The sequence below is a fragment of the Xyrauchen texanus genome, chromosome 13, assembly GCF_025860055.1.
Source record: "Xyrauchen texanus isolate HMW12.3.18 chromosome 13, RBS_HiC_50CHRs, whole genome shotgun sequence".
In the NCBI taxonomy this organism is placed as follows: Eukaryota; Metazoa; Chordata; class Actinopteri; order Cypriniformes; family Catostomidae; genus Xyrauchen; species Xyrauchen texanus.
In genome coordinates, this window is record NC_068288.1 from 30,397,625 (window position 1) to 30,422,988 (window position 25,364).

Sequence of the window (25,364 nt, forward strand, 5' to 3'; positions counted from 1 at the left end):
ATAGCTCTCAGTGGCATGCAAAGTAAAATAGATTTTTCTTCCTCCATTATACACCATTTTAATCCCATTTTCATCTCTCTCCTGTGAAACAAAGGGAGCTGGCATGGAAGGAGCCCACAGAGTTCTTGTCAGAGCAAGCATACCATCAAGGTTATGATTAGAATGTCAGAGTGGCTGGGAGCAGACCTGCTGTTCAGGGGTGAACTCTCTCAAATTCTCTCAAACCTGCCATAAGGCTGTTGTTCTAAAAGAGGCTACCACAATAAATACCTAAGAGGACCCCCACCTTTCACATTCAGCTTTATCCTAAGAAACTGAGGTGCTCAGATGTGCTCTTCTTTTCAAATGTGATTCTCAATCACAGTCTAAGGATGCTGAGGCCTGCAAAACTGCCACATTGAAAAGGCCAAGGGAAATGGATGGAGGTCTGTTTGAAAAGGCTGTTCAACAGATCACATGGTGAACTGCTCCATCAAAAGGTGGCACTGCCAAGACCCAGGACAAGGCTCTTGGAGTTAATCCCTAATTAGCTGAATCAGCAAGAAAACAAAAGCAAGCCAACAATTATTAGTTTAGAGAGTTTGTGGGAATGAAAAGAAATGTCCAAAAAGACTCATTATACATTGACTCCGGGCCCAATCAGTCAGACATAGTTCAACAGTTAAGAAATGGTGAGGCCAATGATAATTAACGAAAACAAACTATTAATTTTGGAGTGAGACAAGTGGGCAGATACATGAATGATGAATGAATGAATCATGTTTATGAATACTATTGCAGCTGTCTGGAATACAGAGAGAGTTTATTTTCTTGGTAGATGCTTTCTCACCAATGACCTTATATGTAATGTGTTGTGACAGTTATTCTTTAGCATGACAAACATACAAATAAAAAATACAGACAAAGCTAAAACAAGACAACAAGAACACATTTTCTCAAGGACTATACAGGTGAAACTCGAAAAATTTGAATATCGTGCAAAAGTTCATTAATTTCAGTAATTCAACTTAAAAGGTGAAACTAATATATTATATAGACTCATTACAAGCAAAGTAAGATATTTCAAGCCTTTATTTGATATAATTTTGATGATTATGGCTTACAGCTTATGAAAACCCCAAATTTAGAATCTCAGAAAATTAGAATATTACATGAAATCAATAAAAAAAGGATTTTAAATACAGAAATGTCGGCCCTCTGAAAAGTATAATCATGCATATGTACTCAGTACTTGGTTTGGGCCCCTTTTGCATTAATTACTGCCTCAATGCGGCGTGGCATGGATGCTATCAGCCTGTGGCACTGCTGAGGTGTTATGGAAGACCAAGATGCTTCAATAGCGGCCCTCAGCTCTTCTGCATTGTTTGGTCTCATGTCTCTCATCTTTCTCTTGGCAATGCCCCATAGATTCTCTATGGGGTTCAGGTCAGGCGAGTTTGCTGGCCAATCAAGCACAGTAATACCATGGTCATTGAACCAGGTTTTGGTACTTTTGGCAGTGTGGGCAGGTGCCAAGTCCTGCTGGAAAATGAAGTCAGCATCTCCATAAAGCTTGTCTGCTGAAGGAAGCATGAAGTGCTCTAAAATGTCCCGGTAGATGGCTGCGTTGACTCTGGACTTAATAAAGCACAGTGGACCAACACCAGCCGATGACATGGCTCCCCAAACCAACACAGACTGTGGAAACTTCACACTGGACTTCAAGCATCTTGGATTGTGTGCCTCTCCATTCTTCCTCCAGACTCTGGGACCTTGGTTTCCAAATGAGATGCAAAATTTGCTCTCATCAGAAAAGAGGACTTTGGACCACTGAGCAACCGACCAGTTCTTTTCTGTAGCCCAGGTAAGACGTTTGACATTTGAAGCCCATGTCCAGGACCCGTCTGTGTGTGGTGGCTCTTGATGCAGTAACTCCAGCCTCAGTCCACTCCTTGTGAAGCTCCCCCACACATTTGAATGGCCTTTTCCTGACAATCCTCTCCAGGCTACGGTCATCCCTGCTGCTTGAGCACCTTTTTCTTCCACACTTTTCCCTTCCACTTAACTTTCTATTAATGTGCTTTGATACAGCACTTTGAGAACATCCAACTTCTTTTGCAATTACCTTTTGAGGCTTTCCCTCCTTGTGGAGGGTGTCAATGATGGTTTTCTGCACAACTGTCAGGTCAGCAGTCTTCCCCATGATTGTGAATTCAACTGAACCAGACTGAGAGACCATTTAAAGGCTCAGGAACCCTTTGCAGGTGTTTAGCTGATTAGAGTGTGACACTTTGAGCCTACAATACTGAACCTTTTCACAATATTCTAATTTTCTGAGATTCTGAATTTGGGGTTTTCATAAGCTGTAAGCCATAATCATCAAAATTATATCAAATAAAGGCTTGAAATATCTTACTTTGCTTGTAATGAGTCTATATAATATATTAGTTTCACCTTTTAAGTTGAATTACTGAAATTAATGAACTTTTGCACGATATTCTAATTTTTCGAGTTTCACCTGTAGTGTGTAGAAAGGGGAAGATATATTTAGGTTTGGTTAGTTGGCATGGATGGTTATATTTATTGTTAAGTTTTATAATCATGATATATACATTTTGTGTTTTAAGGTTGCAATGGTTTTCTATTCTAACTGTATTTTAAAGAGACAAAGGATGAAAACATTTTAACTTGTTTTGGAGGTCAGAGATCTATGTAAAGCAGGTTAGATGATCAAACCAGCCATTGGTGATATACTTGAGAAAGGCACTTAACGCCTATTTTCTCTAGGTTTTATTCTATAGCGCAACGCAACGTTCAAAGATTTCTGTCTATTGCATGCTTACATAGAAAAACAATAGAAAAAACAGTGCAGATGCACACACAAACATGGTTGGTGTGAACAGCCTCTAACAATGCGCTCCAGTTCTTCTGTTTGACTATTTTCATAATAGAAATAAATATTAGCAGAATTGAGTAAATACTGTGTTTAATTAATGATACAATACATTAGATAACAATTATGTCTTAACTAGGGCTGTCGAGTTAACGCATTAATAACGCGCGATTAATTATACAAACAATAACGCTTTAAAAAAATTGTCTGTATAATGTTTCATCTTTATTATTATTTCGGCATCATTTTATTTCATCGTCCTTTAATTACAAAATCACTATAAAAAAAGTTAATAAGAAAACACTGAACAGGCGCAGCGCAGCCTTTTTATCTTGCCAGAGCGGGGAAACACTGGAAAAAAAACTGCAACAGAAAAATTGGTCTAGCCGGTGCTCCCGAGAAGAAAACATTATTTGTTCTTTGTTCGTATAATAAAGAATTGGGGAAAATATATACATGGTTAAAACCAGTTACAGGTGACCCTTGCAGGCTATGCCACCGAAGTTTCACAGACAGCTCTGCTGAAGCATTTCAGTGCCCCAAACATGACAGCTCTGATATCTTTGGCTTTGAGCTTTCCTGTCACCAACGCGTGCGTGGAGAGGGTGTTTTCACTTATGACCACTGTGTGGACAGAGACAAGGAACTGAGCATCTGTGGACCTCATCAAAAGTGAACTCCTGGTGAAAGTGTAGCCAGATCAGACAACAAAAAATTATTCACTAAATCCGATAAGATCGCATTTAATCTTTCTAGACTTTAATAATGGAATTGATGTGCTTATTTGGAAATGTGCTTTTTAACTATTAGATTAGAAAATTAGTTTGTATCGTAGACCTTATTCCAAACTGAGTGACGTTCACTGCGCCGTCATTAACATTTAACATCACTGCAAAAATACATCTAATATAAAATCAATATTCACCTAGTACAATAATAGTAAGTTATCTCTCCCTCGTGTCCCTGCCCCTCATCTATTTTGGGAATGTGCCCACGCAGTAGTATTTTGGAGAATTTATTGTTTCATATATTATTTAAATACTCTTTGTTCCTCCAACAACTCCAAAGCATTGAAAAACCATTGCACTATGTAATGAATATAATGTCTTGGCATTATTGTAAAATACATCTGTAGTATTGTGTACTATGTATACCCCTGGATTGTTTCTAATATATATATATCTATATATATATATATATATATATATATCTGATCTGCAGGTGTTCATTGACAAGCCCTCATAATAAATCTCCAACTGATTGACAAATTCACTTGTGAAATGGATTGCTGTGAACTGTATGCCAATGATTGACTTATAATCAATAATATGGTAGTAAACAATACATTGTATTCTAAAGCCACTTTTATATTGTTTTATCAATGATTAACTCTTCTGCTACAAGAATGTAATGCATTTTAATTATCTGAATATTTTTTTTATTTTATATATATATATAATTTTTTTATATTTAAAGATTACTATGTATAATTATTTCATCATTATATATTGAATTATTGTTATATGAGGGGCTTTCTCAGCAAATATTTGTATTTTTGGATTAATATTTGGATTAATTAATCGGGACAGCATGTAATTAAGTCGATTACAAATTTTAATCGATTGACAGCCCTAGTCTTAACATGAAATGACTTGCTCAGTTTGCTTCACCTCATTCCTCATTTGTATTTCGCTTTGCATAAAAGTGTCTGCTAAATGACTAAATGACTTGCACATCTTTATTCATTATAATGGGAGTCTATAGGATAATTTATTTTAGTGAATCTTTAACAGTATGGGGGCAGTCAGCGTTTCAGCTAGGCAACACGCTATGTCAAACCAATGAACCGGCAGCATACAGCCTTCCAAAGAAGCACTTTTACGCTCAATGACAGCTGGACTGAGGTACACAAAATGCAGGGAGCATCCTGAGACACGTTTTTCAAATTTAATTCTATGCCTAACAGACACATTGTCCCAAAAACAAAGCCTTATGGCTAGAGATGCTGAAAACTAGTGAGACACGACAACCAAAGTGAGACACTCCAAATGTGTCAATAATAAGGTTATGCTCAATCATATGGAAATCAACTATATTTGTTTTTTAAGCCACTTTTTGTGTAACCTAAATGCTTTGTCTGTTGTACATGATATTTATACTGTATGTATATGATGTAATGTGTTGGAATCTGAATTATAAAATGTAGTTTATATTACACTTAATAACTATTTTATTATATATTAAATTATGTTTATTTAGGGGCCTTGCTCAGTAAATATTGATTTGTGATATTGCGATTAATTCAATTAAATCATCAGCACATCATGTTATGGAATGATTTTCCGGACATTATTCAAAAGGAATTTCAAATTGTATTTGCAATTGCGTTTTGAATTTGTGGACGCATAAAATGTGACATAATCCAAACGCAATTGCAAATCGCGCATTACCGTTTGCATTTTCGTTTAAGCGAACGCACAGTGACTGCCAGATTTCAAATGGAAAAGCAAAGTCCGTTTGCAACTGTGTTTCCCATATCTTACGAGTTTTGGCCCTGTCATATTTAAATAGCAATTTCAATTACCACGTCTGCTTTTTCACTTTCTCAGCGTCGCGTATGTAGCCAGCCAAAACTCAAATGGAATACTAATTCCCTTAGTATTTCCATTGATGCCTTACACGGAAACCTGTCAATCCGGGTCAAGGGTGGGATTATGCTATGGAGCGTGTTTGTCTTGGGAAGAGACGTCACTCACAGTCGACGGTCAAGATCAAATAAACCGGCGTCTGTTCAGGGCATCACCTCTTTATTTATTTTGTATTTATTTTAATGTTTATTTGACAGGGACAAATGCATAGAACATTGCTTTATAAAGAATACAATGTAGATGCCACGCATACATGTTTCTAGCCATGACTAATTTGCAACCCCTGTCCCTGGTTAGGCTTATAAATTTAAAACAAAAATTACAGAGTATTGAGTTTAAGATTTATAATTAATAAAATACATACAACAAATACATCTCATATATGAAATAAGATATGGGCTTAAGTAGATGTGGAAGTCACTATAAAACAAAGTCTAGACACATTTAACAATACAAGAACACAAAAGTGTGCATATGTCTGTGCGTGCTCACATATGCAACATTATGTTTGTATGCATTGTGTTATGTCCTGTACAGTCAGTGTTCACAAAGTTGTTTCAGTTTCAGCCATTGCTTTAAATGTGTATTAAAAACCTTGAAGTCTGTCAATGTTTTAATTTCAGATGCATTCCACAAATGTATGCCTCTTACTGAAAATGATGTCTGACCAAATGTTGTTCTACGTTTTGCGGCTATAGTTTCCACTTATTGTGCCTCTAGTTCTTATTCCGCTCTTTTGTTTATGTACTAGTTGACAGAATATTTCTGGTACAACGTTGTTCACACACTTAAAAATTAGTTTTAAAAAAGAAAAATTTACAAAACTGTCAAAACTCAAGATATTATGCTTCCTTAGAATGATGCAGTGATGCCACCATTTCTGGTCCATTACTTTTAATGCTTGTTTATATAATGACTCTTGACCGTCGACTGTGAGTGACGTCACTTCCCAAGACAAACACGCCCCATAGCATAATCCCACCCTTGACCCTGATTGACAGGTTTCTGTGTAAGGCGTCAATGGAAATACTAAGGGAATTAGTATTCCATTTGAGTTTTGGCTGGCTACATACGCGACGCTGAGAAAGTGAAAAAGCAGACGTGGTAATTGAAATTGCTATTTAAATATGACAGGGCCAAAACTAGTAAGATATGGGAAACACAGTTGCAAACGGACTTTGCTTTTCCATTTGAAATCTGGCAGTCACTGTGCGTTCGCTTAAACGAAAATGCAAACGGTAATGCGCGATTTGCAATTGAGTTTGGATTATGTCACATTTTATGCGTCCACAAATTGAAAACGCAATTGCAAATACAATTTGCAATTCCTTTTGAATAATGTCCGGAAAATCATTCCATATCATGTAATAAATTCAATACAAAATATGTAGTCGATTGACTGCCCTAATTTAAAGCATATATTATTGTATAGGAGAAAGTAAACAGTGCACAACTTCAATAGAACTGACTTGAAATCCTGTCAAGCCAGACCACACTTGTCACTTCATCACCTAATGTTTAAAAACCTTGAGGGCCCTAAACTCTTATGGCTTGGAATGCAGTACACTGCCTTAGAATGTGCCATTGCTGATCGAGAGTATGTGGAAGGACTTCGCCAGTCTCCAGCGCATAAGTGTACGGGGTAAACACACTTGTCTTCTGCTGGTGGGAAAGCTATGCCTAGCTTGGCGTGGGGCAGGAGGGGGTGTGTGGGTGCTTTTTCACATTCAAAGTCGATGATACTGCTTTGAATGTGAAAAAGCACCCATCTCATATAGACAGGCCAGGCGGTCGGCCCATTAAAGACAGGTTGGCAGCTGCACGGCACGAAACCAATGTGACTGTGAAGGGGCAACACGGGGAGCATGCAGTATGTGGCAGGACCCTCCTGGCACCTCATGCCAGCTCGACTTTCCATGCCACTCACTCTCCACCCCGGTACCTTCACCAACAAGCCCCCAGACTCTGGTCCGCACCCTGAATAATCCCATGGGAAAAAGGGGCAATGCAGGTGGTCCCCTCTGACAACCCTGACTCCAGTGGTGCTACGTGTCTTTACCAATCATCACTCTATCCATGTTCGACAAAAGGAAAGCAAAGGGATGGCAAGATGACAAATAAATCAGTTTTTCAGAAAAGAGGCTGGGGGAAACATGATGCTCCACACTACAGGGATTTCTCCTGCTCTTCAAGCTCCATTAGTACCTGATGCAGAGCTCTTTCTAAATTTGATGGCTCGTTTGTCTCTTCCAGATCTTGTCTAAGTGGGCAAAAGGTTTAGATGTTGAGGTTAAATAGGATTTATTCTCTCTGTGCTCTCAAAATCCTAATAAGGGTTCCCTCTGTTTTGGTCCCCTGGTAGAGGTCTTGAGGGAATTTTAAAGCCATTGAGATCCATTCAACATCCACTATCAACAACTCACACATGATAGCATGTATAGCCATGTGTCTCTAAAGATTTAAAAAAAAATCACAATAACCAAACATGTTTGTTTTAAGAAAATAATGTTACTAATAAAGCAAAAACATTTTTTATTCCAAAATCATAACCAACCTACATTGTTAAAAGTGGTAGCATTTGCTACCTTCTTACTTAGAATCTAATTTAATGTATTCAGGTTGATTCATTGATGTTATATAATATTTCTGAATTCAATAAAACCAATTAATTTAAATTAAGCACATTTTTAGGTTGACATTTTTCACCTACAAATGTGCTTCGCATGGTAACATCTAAATTAACTGATTTTATTTAAGTCAAAATTATTAATATGTATTTAATATGATTAAATCTACCATAATAAATGATGTGACACTAATGGAAGTATTTTTTTTAGATGTTAGATCATGTAAAATAGCACCTTAAGGTAACAACTGCATGCAACCACTTTATACAGTATATACTATAAAAAGTGATAGCCTGTTATTGTTACCTTAAGGAGCACATTAAAGCACATTTTTAGATTACTTAACCATCTTTTTTCAGTGTAGTGTAACTATTATATTTAGCTCAAGAACCTGTTTCATGGGAAACATGTTGGGTGACCATGTGTGTGTATATGCATTTGTGTGCCTTCATTATACAGAAAGAAGAGATTTGTGGGGGAGGGTGAAGAGACAGTAAGCCTGCATCCAATCTTTTTTAAAGCTTCCTGTGAGATAGAGAATCTGTTTGCTAGAAGTGATGAAAGGGGCTCATTCTCCCAATTCAAGATCCATGCGGATTCTTCAGGCTCACTTAAGCAGAACCATACACACATCCCTCTGTCCAGCCCATCACGATCCAATTCACAAAACCTCCACTTTTTCTCACACCTGAAGCATCCTCTCTAAACACCTTACCATCTTATCCAAAGGTAGTCTGTAATTATGATTACACACAATGTGATGTGTGAGTGAAAACATAAACACGCAGTCATTTAAACACCACAATCCACACTTTGCTCCAAAAAACTAAAACTGTAGGTCTGAACTGCTATCTTTTGTTCATTCAGATCTTTAAATAGGTAATAAAGAAATGGGAAAATTAAGAGATCTCAGACTTTCAGTGTATTTCTGATTAGTCCATTGATGTGATATTATAGCTTTAGTAATAAAACATTACTCTAACTACATTCGGTTACACCAACAATTTTTTTTTAAGGGTTAGATCAGCTAAGAATAGCACTGTGATGAGGAGGAGGGTGTGGTCGGGCTGTGATGGAGATAAGGGGCGGCCAGAGGTGCCGGTTCGAGAGAGAGACACATGCAGCCGCGTTGTGTGTGTCTGTGTTTGTTTACGTTTGTTTTAAGTTGAGTTTCTCATTAAAGTTTATGTTGAGTGTTTTGTTTCCCGCCTCCTCCTTGCCTGTCCATTATACTGTTACAGTGGTGCCGAAACATGGGAGGGAGGAGTGATGCACTGTCGCAGAGTCCTCGCAGCTGCCATCCGGTAGGGAAGCACCCGCGAACATCTGCCTGGGGACGTAGGGGACGCTGCCGGCCAACAAGAGACGGAGGAACCATGGCCATCTGCTGAGCAGGGAAGGAGCGGTTCTGTCCACCAGGGGCTGGAAGACTCACTGTCGTCTGCCTGAGGAGGAGCGAGCTGGCAGACCAGTAGTCAGACCAGTGGTGCCCCAGCCTGAATTGGACTGGGGAGGAGTGTGATAAGAAGGAGGGCATGGCCCTCAGGACAGAGCTGAATCAGCTGATCATTGGGAGAGCGAGATAAGGGGCAGCCAGAGGCACCGGTTCGAGAGAGAAAGATGCATGTGCCCACGTTGCATATGTGTCTATGTTTGTTTACGTTTGTTTTAAGTTGAGTTTTTCATTAAAGTTTACATTGACTGTTCTGCCGGTTACCCCCTCCTCCTTGCCCTTTATACTGTTACAAGTACCTTAAGGTACCTATAGCAGGTTACCAGTTTTAGCCGTGTATTTAAATATTTTCTTCATTTTCAAAAGGGAGAATGATGACATGTTATCATCTATTTTTTAATTACAAAACAATTTTATTAATAAATTATTTACAATTATATACAATTAAATAAAAATGTAAAATACATAATTTGTTGTATGCTTTGGACATTTGTCTGATAAGAAAACAAGTTAAACTGTAAAAATGTGTGCAGTTGTTACCTTTAAAACCTATTTTTACCTGATCTAACCTTTAAAAAATATTTTGTTGGTGTAATCTACATGTAATATATATATATATATATATATATATATATATATATATATATATATATATATATATATATATATATATATATATATATATATGTCATGTTTATTCTGCTGGTTCCTGTTTTTCACGTCTCTTATTTTGAAAAGTTCATGTCATGTTTTGTTCCTGTTTCCTTGTCATGTGATCTTCCTGTTTCCCTATATGTTCATGTGTCTTGTTTTCATTGGTTCATTGTTTGATTACTTTGTTATTAGCCTTGTCTTTTTATTGGTTAAAGTTTATTTAGTCTTGTTATCTTGTTTATAGTTTAGTCTTGTGATTGGTTTGTCATATGTTTTCCCATGTCAAGCATTTAAGCCTTCATGTTTTCCATTGTCCTTCGTCAGGTCATGTTTGTGTAACGTCATGTTATTGTTCATGCCAAGTACAAAGTCAAGTCAAGTCAAGTCAAGTCCATGTTTATGTTTTGTTCTAGTCTAGTTTAGTCAAGTTCATGTTTTTGTTTTGTTCACGTTTGGAGTTATGGTTTTTTGGACATCACATTTGTAAAAAACACTGCACATGGGTTCTGCTTAATCATCGTCTTCGTTTGCATCTTCATCATTGCTATTGCCATCTACAAACAATATATATATATATATATATATATATATATATATATATATATATATATATATATACAGTTGAAGACAAAATGATTAGCCCCATTTGAAATATTTAGTTATTTTTCAAATATTCCCAAATGCTGTTTAATGGAACAAAGATTTTTTTCAAAATAGCATTTCTAAACATAATAGTTTATTTAGGCAATTTAGAGTGTTTATAATACAAATAGAAACAAAATTATAATCAAGAATAAACAAAATCTACAGGTCAAAATTATTAGCACTCTGATGTAAATAGTCAATAGTGTATCCCTTTTGTTTGATAACAGCCTTTAGTCATTTGTTGTAGTTCTCAACAAGTTTTAGGCATTTCTCATGAGGAGTCACAGCCCATTCCTCCTTAGCAAATCTCTCAAGCTCCTCCAGATTTGTTGGACTCCTGGTATGGACTCTAGTCTTCAGTGTGGCCCACAGATTTTCTATGGGATTCAAGTCTGTGCTTTGTTCAGGCCAGTCAAGGAAGTGAGGTATGCTTTGGGTCGTTATACTGGAAGACGAAATGTTGACCCAAACCAAGTTTTGTTGGAGATTGAGGTTGTCTTTCAAAATCTTCTCATAGGCTTCCTTTTTCATGATTGCTTCAACCCTGATGAGATTCCCAGTTCCAGACGCACTGAAAAATCCCCACAGCATTATACTCCCACCACCATGTTTCACTCTGGGAACAGTGTTCTTTGTGTTGAGCACCTCTCCCTTCTTTCTCCAAACATAGGCAACATCTCTATGGCCAAAGAGCTCTAGTTTTGTCTCATCTGACAAAAGGACACATTTCCAGTATACATGTATTTTTCTCTAGGTTATCCTTGGCAAACTTCAGTCTAGCTTTGAGGTGTCTGTTCTTATGAAATGGAGTTTTTTTTGGTCTGCAACCTCGCAGTCCATTCCTGTGCAGGGCTCTAATGAATGTCTTCGTTGAGACATCAATCCCAGACTTGGCTAAATCATTCACTAGTGTCTTGGCAGTTGTTCTTTGGTCTTTAGAAACCTCTCTCACCAGTTTTCTTTCCAAGGTTTTTGAAATCCTTCGCTTCCTGCCTCTGCCAGTCTTGTTCTCCACTGTGTGGGTCTCTTCAAACTTCTTGATAATACTTCTCATGGCAGTTCTTGACACATGAAAACGCTTTGATAAACGTGTATATCCTTCTCCTGATTTGTGAGCATTAACAATTATTTTTCTCAAGTCTAAACAAATTTCTTTCGTCTTTGCATGATGACAGTTTTATATTACTTCACTAGTTGTTTTGCAAGATACTAATCCTCAGTTTGAATTGCAACTTAAAGGCTTGGGGGATTAATTAGGTTAATTAGGCGAGTCATTGGATAACATTGGTTGGTTCCATAGCCAATCAAACCGATAATTTCTTAAGGGGGCTAATAATATTGACCTTAGCAGTTTTTTCATTTTTTTAAATAAGTATTTTATTCAAGGCAAATTTAAATAAATAAGTCTTTCTCCAGAGGAAAAATATAATAAGAAATACTGTGTTAAAATCTCCTTGCTCTGTTAAACATCACTTGGGAAATATTTGAAAAGAATAGAAATTTCATATATTATTTTTATATATATATATATATATATATATATATATATATATATATATATATATATATATATATATATATATATATATATATATTTTTTCTTTTTTTTTTTACAATTAAATAATGATCAGCTAATTACTACATTAAGCACATTTATGTTTTCAGTGTAACTTCCAAATGCAGGTCTCTTAATAGCTTTTAAATGCCTGATATCTGTGAGATATGTATTGCCGTTAACAGAGGAATGTGCAGGCAGCTATGTTCAGTCAAGTGCAGGCCTGCAGAGTGAGGTCTTCCACCCAGAGAAAATGTTTGTCCTTGCTTCCCAGGACATTGAAATATTTTTGTGCTTCCTAAGGAACAAGGCAGCAAATAACCCCTTGAGTCCTATCAGTGAAATCTACACCACAGAATGATTTCACATTCTCTCTCTCAGTTTTGTCAGTGGCCACCTGTTCGGCTTTCTACCGAGGACTGATCTGTGTCCGACCCTATTGTAGAACTCAGATATTCCTTACATCTATTACAGGCCATGAAACCAAAGCCTTTTCCAATTTCTCCCCTATAGTTTTGTGGAGCTTTACTATCATCTCTCCATGGTTATACATTACGAGGCAAAATGGACTGTAGCACTGAAACATTTATGGAAAAGGCTTCAGTTTAACAGTGTGATTCAAAAGGAGGTTCTTATAGCATGTAGAAAGTGGAAAAAAAAGGGTCTTTATTTGCAGCACCTCTACATTTTTACTGCTGGTTGTATTGATATGCAGGATAGAAGGCAGCCAGTCCTCAGACAGTGATGGTAAGAAAGCAACAAGGGATGCCTAAAGACTGAATGTGTATTTAAGATAGGAAGCACAAATAGACTGTAAAATAAATTCTGCACCGAGAGTTTGCTCAACAATGTATAACACAATGCAAAAGAGCTCTAAAAATACCCAAATGTTTCATGTGCAGTTGAGCATCACTTCTTTTTATTAAAGGAATAGTTCACCCATATATGAAATTCTGTCATCAATTACTCACACTCATATTGTCCAAACCTGTCTGAAATTATTTCTGTAAAATAAAAAAGATGTTAGGCAAAATGTCAGCTTCAAACACTATTAAATTCTGCATAATCTCCTTTTATGTTCCATGTAAGAAAGAACGTTTGGAACAGAAAGAGGGTGAGTAAAAGTAAAATTTTTGGGTGAACTATGCCTTTAACCTCGTATTAAGTACTGGCCCTGGGAAATTAATTTGTAGACACTGAATGAATGTGACCATATCATGACAAAGGAAGTGGTGAAATACAAGCATATGTGTGCCAGGGATAGAGAAACAAATGTAGATCCAGCTATCTGAAACAAAATTGACGCTGCTTTCACTGGCCATCATGCAGTCATTAGAGTTACACAGAGATGCTAATTCAACTTGACTATTATTAATATTCTCCTAGGCCTCATACATAGAAAGCCCACCAAAATTATGCTAATACAGGCAGATTTTGTCCTAAATGGAGAAGAATACAAACTGAATACAACTGATGCCTTCTCGAGACAGGGCGCTGCTCAAAGGGGGATTATAAAAACATTAGTCACAGAATCCACATTTCAATGACGCCACATATTTCAAGTCACTGCTGATTACTCTGACACCGTTTGTAGAGGGTTCTGCTTTTAGGGGTAAAAGGAAGCCACGTTGCTTTGAAGCACAAGGGAACAGGATACCCAGTCTCCCTCCTTCTAAACTTTAGTGAACTGGAAATGCTGACCCTTTGATCCATTTTGATAATGGATATATTTGTACTTTGATAATAAATATTCATCTCAGTATGTTTAATATGTTTGATCTACTTAGGCACGTAGCTGAATCTAGTTCCATTTCTGTAATATATTTGTCCACATGCCAACAGTCTCATGACAACTCGTATGATATTGTACGACTTGGCTTGTTTGAAAAGGTACGAATTTTATTCCCACTGAGACCAACAAATCAACAAACAGGATTTCAAATCGATACAATACATATATAAAATTTAAGCTAGCCTCCTATCCAATACTTTATTTTAAGAAAGTAAATGTCTGTGAACAAATTTGGTGACACATTCATTTCATATCTATTTATGCAAATTATGATGTATGTCAATAACCTGTAATATGCCTCCCTCATCTTGTTCCAATCCCCAATTTTCTATATGAGAGTAAAAATCCTATGATTTTGTATGAGCTGACTAGTATGGTTTCTTACAATTTCTCTGTCTCAAACAGTTATTATGACTTGTAATGAGACGAGGTTGAATAGAGTTAGCATTTTGGGACACATCAGCAAAGTTTAACTTTTCTCTGATCTGTATTACAGTAATACAGCTTTAATTCTCTCTACATTGACCCAGATGAAGGTAATCTGGAGCCCATCAAATAGCTGGAGTTTACTGTGTTTTCCTCACACCACTGAAATAAGAACACATTACAATGAAGGTTAGAATCAACAGTTTGCACAAAGAATATTCTGTAAAATTATCAAACCAGAAGTGTGTGAGAAAGCACATAAGCATGAAAAGGCTTGCTTCAAGTTTTCTCACTTTAATGAGAACCATGCACCGTTTTATGTATTGCAGTATGTCTTTTAAGCCACTAGGGGGCATTAGTATGTTCAGGGACAGGAATCAATTACCTTTCTAACAAATTTTACTCAAACATTGTTTACCCAGCAAATCTTTTATCTTGCGTTGTACTTCCCTGATCTTAAGCCAGTTAAAAGAGGAAAGAAATAAAGAAAGAAAGAAGCAAAAGGGACTATCAAACAGAGATAACCTAAGCATGCCCACCCTCATCAAAATGCCCTATCCCTGCCCCTACCCATCTCATTATGTCTGATGCAAAAGAGGATTGGCAGAACAGCTGCCTGTGGGTGTAAGATCAGAATACCTTCCATGTAAGATCAGAATACCTTCCTTTTCTTGTGTGTGAGAGAGACTCGCTCTCTCACACACAACGGTGGCATGCATGGCACTTTAACGGCTTGTCACACTAGTACACTATCACGCTGCCCAGCAATGTAGCGGCCCCACCACTGGTTTTATACAAGAAAAGGGATTAGCTAGTGTCCCACGGAAGCATAGCTGCAGCTTAAAGCATTTTGCGTGGACGGAGGCGGTGGGATAATGCCATTTCACATTCCTGTGTTTCAGGGGCTGATGGAACCCTTCGCGTGAATAAAGCCTCTTTATCCGGTACTGCAAAGTCCAGAAAAATAACAATGAGAACGAAAACATGAGATTTTGAATATAAGCACCACTGACTGTAATCTGAAGTGAGGAATGTACGTATTTTGGATATACTGAACAGTAGGACTAAAACCGTGTTCTTTAAGATTGCAGTGCCCAAGTTATAGCATCATAAAAAAATGCTTTGCAAAATTTTTTTGATGATATTTTGTAAGTTAATGTTTGAAGACAAGGGCTACACAATTGGCCATGTCTTTGTGCATGTCTAAACATCCTAGGAGCTTCCCAAGGGTCCTATGACCGACCTCGCTGTGACCTGTCAGAAGAAGCATGTTTCCTCACACCTGCTGGAATTCATTTTATCTCTTCAAATTCATATCTGGCTTTCCTTGACCGAAAACCTTACATATATGACAGGATTCAAATTAATGAGAAATGCAACAGCAAAGTTTGTCAGTAGATGAGCAAATACAAACCGTGAGAGATATTAGACATCCAAAAGGAAGTTATCTATACAATTTATGGTATTTGATTTACAGCAAATTAACTACACATGCAAACCAGAAATATAAATAAATACATACAGTAACACAGGTGCAAGATGGCGTATATCTTACAAAGCATATTAAGTCATGAGAGGATGTAAAGATGGGTGAAATGGTGTGTACAAGAGTATGAAATAGCTGCAAATTGAGTTCACACACTGTAAATGTTTTACTGCCCCATTCTGTTGAGCAGTTTAAGCAGGCAAGTGATAAAACTTGTCTTGTCATGTCTTATGTTTATTTGGTTATATAGTAAAAAATGACAACAAATATAAAAAGTAGTTACTAAATACATTCTTCCTGGTTTGTTGCATATATTTTGAGAACAGATGCACTGTTTTCAGACAGAATGTTTTGACATTTAGGTTTGCCAGAGAATACAAGGAATATGGTCACTTAAGGCTTATCTATACTGACAATTAAGAAAAGTATGAGCTTGATGAATTTGAGGACAAAAGTGCCTTAGTTAGAATTTGTTCAATACTAAGAGCATTGTCTTCCCAATACTGAGGACTCAAAATAACTTTGCAGTATGTTTTTTCAATGATAAATACTGGGATGTTGCTAAATAAAGTGAATATCCTCCAACAAAATTTCTGAAATGATCCTGCCCAAACCAGCACATTATTTTATCTACAGGTGAAACTCGAAAAATTAGAATATCGTGCAAAAGTTCATTAATTTCAGTAATTCAACTTAAAAGGTGAAACTAATATATTATATAGACTCATTACAAGCAAAGTAAGATAATTCAAGCCTTTATTTGATATAATTTTTATGATTATGGCTTATAGCTTATGAAAACCCCAAATTCAGAATCTCAGAAAATTAGAATATTACATGAAATCAATAAAAAAAAAAGGATTTTAAATACAGAAATGTCGGCCCTCTGAAAAGTATAATCATGCATATGTACTCAGTACTTAGTTTGGGCCCCTTTTGCATTAATTACTGCCTCAATGCGGCGTGGCATGGATGCTATCAGCCTGTGGCACTGCTGAGGTGTTATGGAAGACCAAGATGCTTCAATAGCGGCCTTCAGCTCTTCTGCATTGTTTGGTCTCATGTCTCTCATCTTTCTCTTGGCAATGCCCAATAGATTCTCTATGGGGTTCAGGTCAGGCGAGTTTGCTGGCCAATCAAGCACAGTAATACCATGGTCATTGAACCAGGTTTTGGTACTTTTGGCAGTGTGGGCAGGTGCCAAGTCCTGCTGGAAAATGAAGTCAGCATCTCCATAAAGCTTGTCTGCTGAAGGAAGCATGAAGTGCTCTAAAATGTCCCGGTAGACGGCTGCATTGACACTGGACTTAATAAAGCACAGTGGACCAACACCAGCCGATGACATTGCTCCCCAAACCAACACAGACTGTGGAAACTTCACACTGGACTTCAAGCATCTTGGATTGTGTGCCTCTCCATTCTTCCTCCAGACTGGGACCTTGGTTTCCAAATGAGATGCAAAATTTGCTCTCATCAGAAAAGAGGACTTTGGACCACTGAGCAACAGACCAGTTCTTTTTTCTTTAGCCCAGGTAAGACGCTTCTGACGTTGTTTGTTGTTCAGGAGCGGCTTGACAAGAGGAATATGACATTTGAAGCCTCAGTCCACTCCTTGTGAAGCTCCCCCACACATTTGAATGGCCTTTTCCTGACAATCCTCTCCAGGCTACGGTCATCCCTGCTGCTTGTGCACCTTTTTCTTCCACACTTTTCCCTTCCACTTAACTTTCTATTAATGTGCTTTGATACAGCACTTTGAGAACATCCAACTTCTTTTGCAATTACCTTTTGAGGCTTTCCCTCCTTGTGGAGGGTGTCAATGATGGTTTTCTGCACAACTGTCAGGTCAGCAGTCTTCCCCATGATTGTGAATTCAACTGAACCAGACTGAGAGACCATTTAAAGGCTCAGGAACCCTTTGCAGGTGTTTAGCTGATTAGAGTGTGACACTCTGAGCCTACAATACTGAACCTTTTCACAATATTCTAATTTTCTGAGATTCTGAATTTGGGGTTTTCATAAGCTGTAAGCCATAATCATAAAAATTATATCAAATAAAGGCTTGAAATATCTTACTTTGCTTGTAATGAGTCTATATAATATATTAGTTTCACCTTTTAAGTTGAATTACTGAAATTAATGAACTTTTGCACAATATTCTAAATTTTCGAGTTTCACCTGTATATCATGTTTCTATAATTGTGTTCATTTATTTTGTTTACCTTCTAGCTTATTAAACGTTGCAGAGCTTTTTGTTATCTCCTTTATTCACTGTGCCAAATGTGCCAGTTTGATTACTCATTAGTCACTCAACATTAATCCTTGTTTGCTCCTGTCAATGAAAGCGCTTGACCATTGGTGCTCCTTTCTGAGGACTTGAAAAAGTTGTTTAGAGGCTGTCAGTCTCACACAAAGTTTAGGCATGTGTTTTAAAACACAAGTGAAACAAGCCATTGTAATGAAAATGACACCTTAAAAATGAGCTTTTTGAATGACAAACTAAGTACAGGGAACCACTCACATAGTCACTTGGGACTTGATATTTATTAAGGAGTAAATACTAATACTAATATTTATAATACATTTAATAATTATTATTATTATTATTATAGCCTACAGTAATACATTTGCTTTTATGTATTAGCTTCTAATAATTCACTACAATATATAAGGGATAATGTACAGTCAGCTGATTGTTATCAGAAAATAAATGTATTTTATCAGCCTAAAGGGGTTTATTTTGGCTGACTGTACATTATCCAGCATATTACACAGCTAATAAGTAAATAAATAAATGAATATATAATTTTGATTTGCGCTGAAATTGTGTAATAACGTGAGAAGTATTAAATAGCTGAACAGCTGAAATCCACCTCTGGTTTGAGTCAGAGTTCTTTTGTTGTTTATTTTGTAAAAATTACCATCTGACTCCAGCTTACATCATGCCTATTATAAGACATAAATAAATTATTTTATTCATTAACTTACTTATAGAGATTGCACTGTGAAGCAGGAAAGATGACCCCCAAAACCCTGATGGGTGGTCTGATATGCCTTAATCCCCTGATGTGCGGTTGTTACTCTGAGATATCAGACCGCTAGATGGTGCTATTGACCAATCAGAATAAAGTATTCCAGAGTGCGGTGTAATGCATTTCTTTAAAATTAAAAAATATATTATTACATCTTTTTATTTTTTATTTAGGTAAATCTAACAAAATGCAGTGTGCTTTATAAACGTTTTTTTGTGATTTTTCTTCTCATGTATAGATATTTTTATGAAAAAACAAGATAAAATACTGAATAAGAAAATAATTTTTTAAGACTATTCAGCCCCTGCTTTCCTTTGAATAATATAGTACCTTTATAGGAATGCTTAAAACTTGTTAAAAAATGTTTTATGCATGCATGTATGTTCATTTTAGCTGTATGTTCTGCTGTATATATTGTGAGCATGTGTGTGCTCCACCGAGCGCTTACTCCGTGTTTGTTTTCTTCTCATTTTGGCTTCTATCATTCCACTTCCTGTCCCCTGCCCTCATCCTCATATACATCTGTGTTGTCTAACTACCCACATGTCCCAAATAAGCCCTGCTCTACCCTCCTCAGATGGGCCCTATGTGTCAGAGCTTGCTGGCAGGCAGGCGGTGGGGTGTTTGGGCAAGCAGCAGGAGAGTTGATTCGTGTGTCAGAGAGATGCTCTCCCACATTCCCCCGGCGGCTGGCAGTACGCCGGCTGTGGGAAGGGGGTTCGCCTCTTTCTCACGACCTCTCAGGTTCCTCAGCTCATCTGGGAGCTATTCATTTCCTGCCAGAAAACAGCCTTTCCCCTGCAACTGCAGGAGAGGGTGAGTGAGGGGAAACGAGAGAGATAGAGCGAGAGAGAGAGAGAGAGAGAGAGAGAGAGAGAGGGGCAGAATGGGTTGGAGGGGAGAAGGGTTCTAGCTGGATAGCGAGTCCAGAGCTTGGTAAAGCAATCCCTGTGCTTAAATCATAAATCCCAGGCTTGTCAGGGCTACAATCAAAGACAGTAATGATGACGAGTTAAGAGAGAGAAAGAAGGAGGGAGAGAGATAGAAAGAGGAAAAGAAAGAGAGAGAGAAAGTGATCGCGCCATCTGGTAACACTTAAGAGCCAAGGAGGAAGCAAAGAGGGGGCTTTCGTTTAGTCCTTTTTATTTTTCTCCCTTTTTTCCCCTTTCTCCTCTCAAGCCTCTTGGCTTTTCACAGAGTGTGGGAAAAGTTAATTGACATGCATGGTGGCTAACCCCTGGTCATGTTGTGACATGTGCACGGGCGCCTTGGCACAGTGGTCAGTACGCCGGTAACCTGAGATGCTTGTAAAGCTGTCCTTCAGGGGTTGGTTGTAGTGAGGTGGGGAGGGGGCCTATACGCCATTGTCGGCAAGTCTAAAGGGGGGTCGGGCGGCGGCTGGACATTTCCCGCCGCTTGACTCTGGTTCCAGCTGTGACCTTGAAATAAACAGGAAATGAATGCTGTGGCCCACCACAACATTGTGGATCTCTTGAGATGGTGGTCTGCTTGCAGTTAAGGTGGGCAATGTAGGCTTTCCTTGCTGTCAAGAGAAGTAAGCTGACTGTGCTTCTCACACACCCACTGCACACTTTGTCTGCATTTCATATGAGCATGTCCTCACAGGCTTTCCTAACATATGGTTTCAATCTCCTTACTCTCTGCACCAAAAAAGGTGTGATGGAAATTCAAAATGATTGCACTTATCCACACTTTGTGCCTCATAGCGGGTAATTGCAAACACCTGGAATGCCCCCTTCAAAGAATAGCCACACTGGAGTAGCTTAAGGCAACACACACCTGGGAAACACAGGGATGCATCAAGAAGGAAACGTTTAATATTGTTAAGTGTTTTAACATATTACGTGATAAAGCAATTCGAGTTGCGAATAAATATTTCTGCAGTATATCATGGACATTTAGATGTGTTGAGCCAAAAAAAGACCTACAGTAAAATGTTTAAGTAGGCCTATAATTAAAGGGATGGTTCACACAAACATGAAAATTATGTCATCATCCATCACAATGAAAGTGAGGCGACTAAGGATAACATACTGCCTAAGAAAAAAAATAATAATTTTGGTTGAACTATCACTTTAACCAGTATTTTGTCATTTCTCAGCAAGCTTGGCTGATAAAAAATGTGATTTATGGAGTGAATTAAACGAAACACGTAAGAATCATTTGTAAACAAATAAAACGGTAATCACTAAATAAATCAACATGGAATTAATACAGGGAACATGACCATGTAGGCCTATTACTAATCAAGCCTTGAGCACTTTTAGACTCTGTAAATTCTTTGTTGATAAATAAATAAATATCTCAACATGAAATTAAAAGAAAAGGAACGCAGGCACACCGAAATTGCCAAACAAGAATTGACTTAGCCCATCCCTCCACGGCTCAGCAGCTGTACTTCATTCTTGAAATGCTAGATGGCGCTAAAAGGTCGTACAATGAAATCGTGCAGTTGTCCCCTCAGCACCTGGTTAACTTTATATCTGATGCACTACTCGTAAATTCTGCTTCAGGTTCTTGCTGGCCGTCTCTTTCACACAGAAAACACAAACAGACTTTCGAACCACATAACCGTGAAGCTCTGTTTATTTGAAACATATTACTGTGATTAAAAAAGAAAAGAAAAAAAGATTATTATCTATTTATATCTATCTCGAGTAGGGCCTGTATTCTAACCGTCCAATCATATGAGTTATATGCGATGCTATGTTTTCATCCAAGTTGCGAATTTAAATTATGCGAAAAACCTTATTAACACAAAAACAATGTGTGAATAAAGCCGCCTTTCCATCAAGGGTGTTCAAAAGGATTAAATCGTCACTTAATAAAACACTGGTGGTTTAGAGCACGCAGACAACACTATAAAGATTTTTTTCCTCCTGTTTGGGAGCGACAGCGCGTCACACACTTCTGATGACGTTCATCCAACCTTATGACTACCGTGCGGATCTATGACATATTTTTCAAAAGTGTCAATAAACTTTGTTCCGTACAGTATAAGTTTGTTTTCGACTTTCAACATTCACCATTTCAGATACGACGATTGGCCCACTGGTTAGTCCAGTAATTAACGAGTTTTTCAGTCACGTGACCTTTTTGACGCGCATATTTTATTTCTAGCTAATTAAATTGCAATTTATTCGGTAAATGTGTTTCCGTCATAGTTTATGCTCATTTCTTATCAAGTGAGCGTATACTTTTTTTATGCGCATTTTGGATATGTGTTCGCATCTTGGGGTTTCCATCCAGCAGTTTCTATGCGATTTATCCCAAAATGCTCATAAAATAACGTTGATGGGAGTTCACAGCCTTTTATAGAAGTCATCATTTCATTAATACAACCCAAGTTCTTGGTTCAAGTATTGTCCTTAATCAGGTGTTTAAGGGTCTGGTGAAAAGATAGACTTTGGTCTGCTTTTGGGTTTGTGTCAAATGTGTTTTGTCCTTGTTAAAGCATACAGAGATGTTTTAGAGACTCTGTTTTATTGCTATCTGGTTGTCAATAAACTATCCCAAAATTAAAAAAAATATATATATATCAGGTGTTTGAGGGAAAGTATGCTTACAATAATTAGTGCACATATTAGTTGACCGAGTCTTACAATTCTAAAGTGTGTAAGCAAATTGTACACTTAAAAATAGACAAGAGCTTTCACTATAAACAAATCTAAAAGTTGTATCTCAAGTTGTACTATGGCTATAAAAAGGAGTGATTTATCATAAGTTTATCTGCAATATGACTTCGTCCTCCTGAATTCATGCTTTAAAATATCTGAGAATCAAGCTCCTTTCCAGACTAACTTCAATGTTTTCAATATGGCCTGAGCATTTCTTATTCCATGGTTCGAAATGGTGACTTTATTTTTAAACTTTGAAAATAACCAAGGAGGCCAGGTTTTCATTTTTAGCATTTATTCATCTTCCAAAAAGAAGACATTTGAAAACGCATTCAACATATCTTTGGCATCACAATGTAGAAAAGATACCGCAAATATAAAAAATGCAATGAACGGAATCCAACAATACAAAACTTATTTCAATATGAACTTCTCTCCCTTTTGAGCTATACAAATATAGTGCATCGATCATCTCATAAAACATTTTTTTATACACAATAAAAAGAACAAAAAGGTAACGCTGAACAAAGAAATCAAGTGTTGTTTGTCTTTAAGAGTATTTTGTATTCTGCCACAGTCTACCAAGGCCGCCAAACGGAATCTGATGTGACTGATGGTGCGCCTGGAGACACGGCCATTGGAACCGGTGTGATGGAATTGTTGGCGTACACTGGAATAACAGGACCGTTTGGAGCAAAGCCAGTGTTGGGGATCAAAAAGGCGAACTGTCCGTCCGTTGCCGGCACAAGCTGGAAACCTCCGTATACTTTTGTTGCATCAGAAGTCAGGTTGGAGGAAGACCCGCTTTTGCAGGGGACTCCGCTTAGGGGCACCACGTTGGCTTGCTGAGTTGCGCTTGGGATCTGAACCATTGGCTGGTTGAAGGTTGGATGAGGAGGCCCGGTGGGTATCTGGTGCTGTGTTGGATAGTTCATCGCGTTGATTTGTGTCATGCAGCTGGCTAAGTGACCGAGCAGCCGGGTCCTGACCTCGGTGTTGACCCCTTCACAGGTGGATAGGAAACGGGTCACCTCGTTCATACACTCGCTGAATCCAGCTCTGTACTTCCCAAGAACGGTGGGATCTGTGTTCAGGGCAGCTGTCAGGAAAATGAGAAGAGACATTAGTCCAAATACTCTAAAATACTTGACCATGAAAGTAATCCAAGGCTGCGTGAAAACCGCAAACATCTGGAAGGGCATTAAACAATTTATCCCGGGATCATTTATTATAGTGCTAGGATTTACCAGTCATTTGTGCACGCTGCATGTTTCTGAGATGTTTCACTGTCATTTCCAGAATGTCCGCCTTCTCAAGTTTCGAGTGTCTTGAGCTCTGTGTGAAATTAATAGTTTGAATTAGACATGAGGCAATGTGAGGAAATCCGTCAATATTTAACCCAGATTAGTAGTGTTAGGACTCAGTCGTTACTTACGACTTTTCGGTACTTACATCTTTCTTGAGAGCATCCAAGATTAAAGTTTTCAGCTGCCCTAAGCTTTCGTTTATTCTGGCTCTTCTTCTTTTCTCCATAATAGGTTTAGAAGACTATAAAGCAAAAGAAACATGCGTTAAATTGCATTCAGCGTCCAACTACTTGTGTTGGAAATATACATTGCAGTCCCCTTTGTTGGGAATAAATGTATTATAGGTACAGTTGAACAGCAATACAAACCTTTCTGTGTTCTGAAGCCGTTTTGGGTTTATCAGGTGTAGTATTCATGCTTGCCGGAGTCGCGGCCACCGGAGAAGAGGAGTTTTTTTCCATGATATCGGCAGGCATATTCTCTTGGAATTATCCTCAGAGATTGTAAAAGAAATCCTCCCGTGTAGTATCGTCTACTAACGTAAACGCTTTTCAGTACGCAGATACAGATCCAGATGGATATCCGCACGAAGTGTCCCGAGATCAACTGTTACGGCAATGATGTCACTGTTTCTGATTTCACCGTTTGCCAGCGGTCGTAGCAACTGCCTGCCTCAGCGTCGTGTTGGTCTTATTTATATCTCCGACTGCACGCGAACGGCTCGTGTGAAACTTCCCAAACTTTCTTTCCCACAGTAACTTTCTACCAATCAGCGTGAGGGACACGCGGCCCGAGGGGAGGATGGCTCGTGGTCGGCGCCCCTCCATTGGTTGTTTAGGGTTTGAGCGGGTGGCCAATGGCGCACGGCCGGGTTTAGGGCAAACCCGGGACTGCCTTCAATTTCAGTTTACATATTAACAACACTTAAGAGCCAGTCTCCGGATAGCAACAGTAACCTTTGTAATTATAATTCAATAAACATCTTACATCCACTGAAACCAAATAAGTAAACTCCATATGTGCTCATGTTCTCTTAATTTTGGTTTACAGAAAGTGCTTGCCATTAAATTGAGTAAAAAACACACACAGGTAGCTAAGCTAAAACATAATGCAGTTATACAGTTGGCACGTTCTACAGCCGAAATAAACAGCTTGGAGTGAAGAACGCAATACATAAATGGCAATATGTTAAATGATGAGTAATAAAAAATAAATCCAACATATTTTTT

At 37.9% G+C, this 25,364-nt stretch overlaps 1 protein-coding gene across 1 annotated transcript; it reads right to left on the reverse strand.

Annotated features, from left to right (window-relative positions):
* Window positions 1-23,123: 23,123 nt before the first annotated feature.
* On the reverse strand, window positions 23,124-24,813 carry LOC127653839 (transcription factor HES-1-B-like). The gene is made up of 4 exons (XM_052140619.1): window positions 24,504-24,813; window positions 24,281-24,376; window positions 24,076-24,163; window positions 23,124-23,927 (listed from the first exon to the last, which is right to left on the reverse strand). The coding sequence occupies exons 1-4, from the start codon at window positions 24,609-24,611 to the stop codon at window positions 23,407-23,409; spliced, it is 813 nt and encodes a 270-aa protein (XP_051996579.1). The 5' UTR covers window positions 24,612-24,813; the 3' UTR covers window positions 23,124-23,406.
* Window positions 24,814-25,364: the final 551 nt, after the last annotated feature.